The 8,951-nt window shown below is 63.1% G+C and overlaps 1 protein-coding gene across 2 annotated transcripts in view; it reads left to right on the forward strand.

The window, feature by feature from the left end:
- Positions 1 to 1,447: 1,447 nt before the first annotated feature.
- The window catches only part of BCAN (brevican), a 16,762-nt gene continuing 9,258 nt past the window's right edge, over positions 1,448 to 8,951 (forward strand). For both annotated transcript variants that reach the window (XM_015649990.3, XM_015649991.3), the window contains exons 1-5: positions 1,448 to 1,667; positions 6,890 to 6,985; positions 7,106 to 7,498; positions 7,639 to 7,813; positions 7,902 to 8,029. In XM_015649990.3, the coding sequence (XP_015505476.1) occupies positions 6,898 to 6,985; positions 7,106 to 7,498; positions 7,639 to 7,813; positions 7,902 to 8,029 (784 nt within the window). In that variant the 5' untranslated portion in view covers positions 1,448 to 1,667; positions 6,890 to 6,897. The remainder of the gene's footprint in view (positions 1,668 to 6,889; positions 6,986 to 7,105; positions 7,499 to 7,638; positions 7,814 to 7,901; positions 8,030 to 8,951) is intronic.

Genomic DNA, 8,951 nt, shown 5'->3' on the forward strand with positions numbered 1-8,951 from the left:
GGGCTGGGGTTGTCGGGGGTCCCTGTGGGACCAAACCCCGTTCCATGCCCTCGGCTGCTGGGGCTGGGCATGAAGGAAGGGATGGGGATTCTCTGGTGTCTGACAAGGGTCGTGCCCTGCTCCTGCCTTGCTTCTCTCCCTTCTCTCCTGCCCCTTCCAGGAGCTGGATGTCCCAAGGACTTTGCCCCATCGATGCCAACAGCCAGGAAGGACCAGGAGGTGCTCTGGGAAGGAGCTGGCAGAGCAGCAGCCCTGGAAAGCTCCCTCCGAGCCAGCAAGGAAAGCCCAGGCTTGCCGGAACATTTGTTCCCAGTTAGGATGAGGCACGTTCCTTGCTGAGCAGGCACTTCGCGGCTCCCCCAGCCGCGAGCCCTTCCCCACAAAGCGCATTTTTTTGCACGGATTTCCCATCCGGGTGCAGGATGTGACCTCACGGGTTGGGTTTGGGGGGACAGAGGCTGGGGCAGCCCTGGGGCGCGTCCCGGTGCCCGTCCCGGGCGGAGCAGCGCGGTGTGAGTGTCCCAGCAGCCGAGCATCACCCGCTGGAGCCTCACCCCTCCCCGCACCGCTCCGCTCCCGAGACCGCCTCTGCCGCCTGCAATTATTTCCCAGGGCGACAAATGATTAATTCTGCTCAGGAGCTGGGCTTTCTGCAAACTCACCCGAGCAATTCCCTGGCAGGCTCCGCGCCGCCCCCCCGGGCAGGGAATGCTCCGTGCCAGGGAAAGTTTGAGCGAGATCTGGTTAAAAACCCCCCTGGTTCCAGCTCCTGGGCGCTGCCCTCCTGCCAAGGGGATCGAGTCTGTAAATGAGGCGTCCCAGCTGCCCCCCAGACCTCACTGAGGGCCCGGGTTTCCTGGCATTTCCACATTCCTCCAGGAACAAGCGCCATAAACTATCCTGACGGAGATGCAGGTGGGTAAACTGAGGCACGGCATCTCTCTGCCGGACCAAATTTGGCTGTGAGTGCTGTGCCGGGAGGTCGGGTCTGGCTGCTCCCACCAACCTTTCGGGGCTGGCAGAGCCCCTGGGTTCCCTCAGCCCTCGGACGGTGCCTCCACCCACCTCGGCCTGGCGGCTTTTGCATGACAAAGCCTCTGCTGGCTACCGGGACCCCCGCCCGTGGCCCCTTCCCCGTCCGGCTGAAGCTGCCAAATACGAGGAATAACCATTCCAAGGGCATTTCCACGGGGGGGGCTGCAGGGTCTGGCAGGGTCCGAGAGACTTCTGCTGCATTGGGTTAACACCGTGCCCGAGCTCAGCATCCTCCTCTCGTGCGGGGTTTGCCAGCTGCCAGGAGGGAGGGACGGGGAGGGACGAGGAGCCTGCCAACACGGTAATATCTTTTTTTTTTTTTTTTTTTTCCCTTTTTTTTTAGGGGAAGGAATAAATATAAAAGGAGGAGGGAAAGGGGAAGGGAGAAGAAGAAAAAAAAAAAAAAAAGAAGAGTGGAGGACACGGACACACACACAGAAGCCTCTTTTCTCGGTGCCTGCACTTATGCCTGGTGCAGCTCCTTCCCAGCCGTCCTGCCAAGCTGCCCCGGAGGAGCCGCAGCTCAGCCCCACGCCGGGAGCCCGGGCCAGGGGCGGCCCCGCCGGCTCCGCCGTTCCCCCCGCAGAACCGAGGGGTCCCCGCCGCGGGGCTGCGGCCACGCACGGAGCCAGGTGGGGTGCGGGGAGCGCGTGGGGCCGGCGGTGCCCCGGGAGCTGCGGTGTCCCCCCGGCGCTGCCGTACTGCGCTTTTCCTTTCAATATCGCGTTTCACCCCCGCACGGGGAGAAAGTGAGACGAGACCTGAGCCGGTCCGGGGATGCCGAGAGCTTTCCTGGCGCTTTTCCCCGCGGGATGCAGGCGCTCGGGGCATCCTCCTGCCCTGCAGCGGGGGATGCTCGGGGCTGCGGGAGCCCACGGTGCCGCTTTCGGGGAGGTTTGTCCTTGTCACCGACCCTCCCGAGCGCGGCACCGCGCTGCAAGTTCTTTCTAAAAGGGGCGGCTTGTAGCGGCTCCGCAGAGCCGGGGGCAGAGCGGGGGCTGGGGGGGCTCTGGCGAAGTTGGAAGGAGAAAGGACTTTGGTGCTGCCCGGCTGCTGCAGCCTGGAGCCCAGCCCGTCCCGCAGCCCCTCCGGCAGCGAGGCTCCAAGGTGTGGGGGAGAAAGGGCATTTTCCGGGCTGTTTCAGCAGCTGCTCCCACGGGATCCTTGTTCTGGGAGCGGGGCCGGGGATCCAGGATGGGTTTGGTGTGTTCAGTCAGTGGAGAGTCCTCTCCGTCTGTCCTGCAGAGCTTTTGGCCGGGTCAATGTCCCAAGGAGGCTGCGATCAGGGTAGCAGTGGAAAGGGAAACTGAGGCACGGAGCTGGCCAGTGATCCGTCTCCCCACGCTCCTGCCCGGTCGTGTCGCTGCTCCGCGTGGGGGTGGGCTGGGCTCGGGGGCAAAGCTGCCCGGTCCCGGGGGGCTGGGGCCGAGCCCAAGGTTTGGGATGGCTCTAGGGCACCGCCGTCTCTCCCTGTTCTCCCCCAGCTCTCTCGGCTCTGTCCCCACCCTCTGCTCGTGTCCCGGTGGGGGCGGCAGGAGGGGCCGAGGGAAAATTTTTCAGGGTTTTCATGGCTTTTCCCAAGCGATCAGCCCCAGTGTGAACCCCAGATCCACCGTGGGGTGTCCCAGGGAAAGGGAATGTTACTGCAGTCCCCTTCCCCTCCCGCAGCCGGAGCATTTCATCCCCGGGATGAAGGGGCTGCCCTTGAGCATCCCTGCCAGGGACCGCTGCTCCTGTCACGCCGACTTCTCCTACCTCAGCCCAACCCAGAACCTGTTGCTCTTCCTTTTGGCTGCCCGGGAGGTGGGAGAAACCTCCCTCTGCCCCAGCCTGGAGCCTTTTTCCAGCTTCTGGGCTCAGGCAGGGAGAGGATGAGCAGGATGTTTCAGCGCTGCTTTTCAGGGAACGGCATTAGAGTGGGTGGACTGGGAGATCGGGTGATTTTGTGCCCTGAGGGGGGAGAGGCGAATTTGCTGGTGAGCGGCAGCGGGGCTGGGTCCCACTTGAGCTGCGGTGCTGAAATCGGGGACTCCCATCCTCCGCCCCACACTCCTGTTCCACCTCGTGCCTCAGTTTCCCCAGCGGAGCCGGGGAGGGCGGGGACGGGTGTGCAAACCTTTCACGTGCTCGTGTGACACACTTACCCAGGGGTACACGTGCTCGTGTGTCCCTGGCGGCTCCTGCCGGCTCTGCTCACCCCTCGCTCCTCTGCGCGGGACCGAATCTCCCCAGGGACCCTCCCTGTGCTCTCCCGGACCCCCCTGAAACAAGGAACCCCTTTCTCCCTGTTGGGGGGAGGGGGCGAGGGGTTCTGGCAGCCGGAGGGACCCCCCCTTCTCCCCACCTGCTTCCGGCCTTTTAAGCTGTGCCAGCAGCCGCTGCCAAGAGGCTGCGAGGCGCTCCCCGCGCCCCCCTGAGCGGAGCCGGCGTGTGCCCGGCACGGCCCCGCTCCGGGGACCCCCCGATGGTCCCGCGGGGACGGGTCCCGGGCAGCTCCGGGGGGACGGACACTCGCGGGCCGGGGCTGTGGGTCTGTCCCCCGCAGCGGCGTGGCCGGAGCCCTTTGCTGGTGGCGATGGGGCTGGAGCGGGGCCAGGCCGTGCCGGCGGCTGCTGACTCATTCTGCAGCTGAGCATCCCTGGAAAGCCACCGCTCCCCCCTCCTCCAGCTCGCTGCGGGCTGCCAGGGCACCTTGGGAGCCGGGATGAGCAACCATCAGGGGACGAGGGGCCGCGGAGCAGAAAATCCCTCTCCGGAGATGAAAAGGGACACCCTCCGGGCATCCACTCGCAGCATGTCCCGCCGTGAGCCTTGCACCAGGTGATGCAGCCCCAGGTCCTGCAGGTCCTGTGCTCAGCTCTGAAAGCAGGGCCGAGCCCAGGGGAGAAAGGAAGATCAGTGCTGTCCCAAAATAGACTTCAGCTCCATTTTCCACCTGGTTTCCCACAGAAATGGAGGTTAGCTGGCCCTGCCACGTGCGTGTGTGCCTGTGTGTCTGTGTGATCCCGGCAGCTTCTGAGCTCTGAGCCCTCTGGGACAATTGAGCCTTACAAGCTGCTGCCATTATAACCATTCAACCTTATTTGGCTGCCCTTTCCTAGTCCTGATCCCAGCTTTTCCTTCATAACTTGTGGGTTGAAACATTTTCCATTTGTGGAAAACAGGAAAAATACTCATTGCAAAAATCCAACCCCAAACCCCAAACTTGACGTCCGAGAGTCTCTTGCCAGCATGGGACTCCAGGAGCTCGGGCCATCACCCATGGGCAGAGTGAAACTGGCTTTAACCCTTTCCATATCACATTCCCAGTGCCAGCACACAGGTCCAGTCAGGGGTGGGCACAGGAGGGAAGGAGACACTCCAGCTTGACCAATTCCTGGGGAGTTTTTATCACTTGGATTTCCTCCCCGGGGCCTTGGGGCCGCTGTTCGCGCCACCGTGGCGCCTTTGGGGATGGGAAGAAAAGGTGCCCGTGACAAAAGCCTTCCTCGCTTGGCTGCCCAGGGGGTGGCACCAGCCTCTGCACTGGAGCCTGGCCACGGCTGCCATGCAGGAGGGTTTTGTCCCTTGGTCCAGAACCATGGGGCTGCATTCAAAATATCCGTCCGGAGCGCAGAAAGGCCCTGGCTTGGCGCTGGCATCACTGGCCAGGCCCTGGGCAATCGAGATTTGGCTGCTCCTGCCGAGCTCCCGCTGGACAAGGGGACGTTTGTGGTCTGCACGGGATGCTCCATGTCCACGCTGTGGTGCCAGGGGCTTTAAACCCACCGAGTTTTGTGTTAGGGGCTGTCCATGCTTAGTGCCTTGTGCTGTGGGCTGTGCAGTCACGGTGTGCGGTGCCGGGGAATGCACACGGTGTGCGCTGCCAGGGCTGGGTGTCCGTGGTTCCAGGGTGAGTGTCCGTGGTTCCAGGCTGAGTGTCCATGGTTCCAGGGTGAGTGTCCATGGTTCCAGGCTGAGTGTCCATGGTTCCAGGGGCTGTGCATCCACACTGTGCCCTGCCAGGGCTGGGTGTCCGTGGTTCCAGGCTGAGTGTCCGTGGTTCCAGGGCGAGTGTCCATGGTTCCAGGCTGAGTGTCCATGGTTCCAGGCTGAGTGTCCATGGTTCCAGGGTGAGTGTCCATGGTTCCAGGGGCTGTGCATCCACACTGTGCCTTGCCAGGGCTGAGTGTCCGTGGTTCCAGGCTGAGTGTCCATGATCCCAGGGCTGAGTGTTCATGGTTCCAGGGTGAGTGTCCATGGTTCCAGGGGGAGTGTCCGTGGTTCCAGGGTGAGTCTCTGTGGTTCCAGAAGCTGTGCATCCACACTGTGCCCTGCCAGGGCTTGGATGTTCTTGGCATGGAGTGCCAGGCTTGTATGAACGTGGCTCCAGGGGCTCTACAGCCATGGTAATTGGTGCTGGGGGTGTGTGCACAGTGTTTGCTGCCCAGAGCTGTGTTCACACCCTCTCCCCAGGGCAGGGGTCCCCTGGGCACAACTCTGGCTTGAAGAGGGATGCAGGTGACCAGGACAGAGTCCTGTCAGGCTGTCCCTGGCAGCCAGTGACTGCACATGGAGCTGCCTAAGCTGCTCCTGTGGCTGCTGAAATCAATACAGCGCAAAGAGCTCATAAATTACAAAGCTGCTCTGAGGTGCTCTGTTCCCAGGCAATGGCACGATGCACCCCTGGCATGGGAGGCTGAGGAGCCTCCAGTCCCCCAAGGAGTTTCTGCAGATGGGTGAGGGGGTATTGGAGCAGTGCATCCACCAGGGACATTTCCTCACATTCCCAGCATCAGCGTCCTCTCTGGACAGCTGCAAGAGCAGCAAGACTGCAAGGGCAGCTTGGGTCCCCCCTGAGGTGCCCATCACCCCTGTGCTGCTCCCTGGAGAGGGCTGGGGGCCGGTGCTGGTCCCTGGGCTCTCCTTTCAGCCCACCGGTGAGAGCCCTTTGTGCCAGGCAGCCTGAGAGAGGCCTGGGACATAATGGCAGCTTTGGTCAGCCTCGCTTTTCCCAGCCCGTGCGCGGGAAGCCTCCGGCGTGAGCTGAATGGCAAAGAAGCAGTCCTGCTCCTTCCCTCCCCCTCTGCCCCGTGCTTTGTGTGCTCTGGGCTGTCCCCCCGGCTGCTTGCTGACCTCAGCTCCCTCCACCAGCCACCCCTGGCAGGGCACACGTGCGCAAGCGCTCGCACACGCGTGTGCACACCTGCATGTGAGCGGCGGCATGAGCACACGCGTGTGTCCCGCTTGCTTCCTCGCCTCCCTGGCCAGCTCCATCCTGACCGAACCCTTGCCGAGGTTTCCTGACCAAACCCTTGCCGAGATTTCCTGACCAAACCCTTGCAGAGGTTTCCTGACCAAACCCTTGCTGAGGTTTTCTGACCAAACCCTTGCAGAGGTTTCCTGACCAAACCCTTGCTGAGGTTTCTCACGGTGGCACCGTGGGGACACGGCCCCGGCGCTGGCATCACCTCCCTGCCCACGGCAGCCAGCGCTCGGGCTGAGCCCGTCTGCGCTCTCCGGGCCAGGCTGGACTCTGCTGTCCCCAGGGGACCTGGCTCCTGGGGAAGGGTCAGAGGGCTTGGATGGAACCCAGTGGCTCCCAGCCAATGGTCCTGGTTGCTCATGTTGTCTTCTTCCTCTTGTGAACCAGGGCACATTGATTTCCCTTCCCTCTCCCCTCCGCTGTGCCCAGCTCACCCTGCGGCCGTGCCTGGGCTCCCCTCTGTGCCCCAATTCAGCACACATCGTCCCATCCCCCCCCCACACGGGCTGGGGGCTCTCCCCAGCCACTCCCCCTCATGCAGGGATGGGAGATTTTTGGTGCTTTGATGGATTCTAAGAGCAGCTGGTGGTTTTTATTCCCCCCTTGCAGGGCAGAGCATGGCCCCAGCCCTCCCACTGCTGCTGCTGCTCTGGGTCTTTGTCCCCACAGTGGTCCCCGAGGGGTTTGGCCCCGGAGATGGCACAGGTAACTCAGCATCATCAGCCACATTTCTGTAACTCCCTGCCCCGTTGGTGCCTTGTACTGGGGGTCTCGGAGGGGCCCTCACCCCAGTCCTGCTCACGGCTCCTCTCTTCTCCCACCCAGAGGACCTCAAGGCTCTGCAGGTCTCCATCCCACGCCACCCAGCCCTGGACGCTGTGCTGGCAGGCGACATCACCATCCCCTGCCTCATCACCTACCTTGGCCCCCAGCCCACCGCTGGCATGGGCGGCCGCCGGGCAGTGCTGGGAACCCCCCGGGTCAAGTGGACCTTCATCTCTGAGGGCAGGGAGGTGGAGATCCTGGTAGCTCGGGGGGACAGGGTGAAGGTGAGCGAGGACTATCGGCTGCGCGCCTCCCTGCCCATCTTCCACCAGCGCTACACCAACGCCTCGCTGCTGCTCACCGAGCTGCGCCCCAACGACTCGGGGATCTACCGCTGTGACGTGCAGCACGGCATCGAGGACGGCCACGACATCCTCGATGTCAAAGTCAAAGGTATTTCAAGGTGGGGAGCGGTGGGATTCGGGGCACGCCGGGGCTCTCTCCCGCTCAGCAAACGCTCCCCTGGGTGCATCTGCACCCACGCGGGTGGGGGCTGCTGTGAAGCCCCTTCCCATGGCCGTGTCTGCCCCCAGGGGTGGTGTTTCACTACCGGGAGGGCTCCATGCGCTACGCCTACACCTTTGCCGAGGCGCAGGAAGCTTGTGCCCGGATCGGTGCCAGCATCGCCACCCCCGAGCAGCTCTACGCCGCCTACCTGGGGGGCTACGAGCAGTGCGACGCCGGCTGGATCGCCGACCAGACCGTCAGGTGGGCACCGCAGCTGCCCAACCATTGTGGCCTCACCCAGTCATTCCCCTGCCAGTCACCAGCCCTCCCCTGTGCTTTCCTGCCTCAGGTACCCCATCCAGACGCCCCGTGAGGCCTGTTACGGGGACATGAACGGCTTCCCCGGGGTGAGGAACTACGGAGTGGTGGACCCGGAGGACATGTACGATGTGTACTGCTACGCTGAGGACCTCCCAGGTGCCTGTGGTGCCACCAGCCACCTCTTGCCCTCCTCTGCTTTTGCTCCCACACTAACTTGCCCCTGTAACCTGTTGTAAACCTAAGTGAAAAAGCTGCCCTGAGCTGCAGGTGCTGTCTCTTGGGTGCGGGGACTTGCTGTGCCGCTTCCTAAAGCATTCCTGGTTGAGTTTGGTGGGGTGTGGGGCTCTGTCTCTTGCAGCAGGTGGTTCTCAGGCTGGGGTGTGCCCACAGTGATCTGCCCCAGACCAGCAGCTTGCTGTGTTAGGTGGTTTGGGGTTTGGTTGTGCATGTGCCATGCTTTGCACAAGATGAAGGGCTGCAGCTCCTGCCTGGCCATGTGTGCCTGGGGGTGGCAGGTCCCTCCTTTGGGTCCCAGTGGGGCTCCCCACTGCTGGTGGCACTGGTGGGGTTGGTTGAGTGGTGCCAGGCAGGGGGCAGGGATGAGGGACAAGTCCCTTGTGTGTAGGGGACGATGCACTGGGACAAGGCTGCAGTGTGAGGGTCGATACGCACCTTGGGGCAGTGGTCCCCAGCCCTCCTCAGCGTGAAGCCTCACCACAGCGTTCGCTGGTCTTGCAGGTCTCCTTTAGAAATGTCCCACACACGGATTGCTCAGTGCAGGGTGTGGATCTGCTCCTCTGCAGTCCCTTCATGGGTGCTTCAAAGCGTCAGGTCTGTTTGCAAGGACAGGAATCAATCCCACGCTGTGTGAGAGCTCCAGCTGGGCCTGGGCTGTGGTTTTCTGTGCACGTGCAGGGCGGCAGGGAAGCAGGCAGGAAGGCAGGGATGCAGGAAGGCAGGGAAGCAGGCAGGGAAGCAGGCAGGGATGCAGGAAGGCAGGGATGCAGGCAGGGATGCAGGCAGGGGTGCAGGAAGGCAGGGAAGCAGGCAGGAATGCAGGCAGGGATGCAGGCAGGGG

The sequence above is a fragment of the Parus major genome, chromosome 25LG1 (assembly GCF_001522545.3).
Source record: "Parus major isolate Abel chromosome 25LG1, Parus_major1.1, whole genome shotgun sequence".
NCBI lineage: Eukaryota > Metazoa > Chordata > Aves > Passeriformes > Paridae > Parus > Parus major.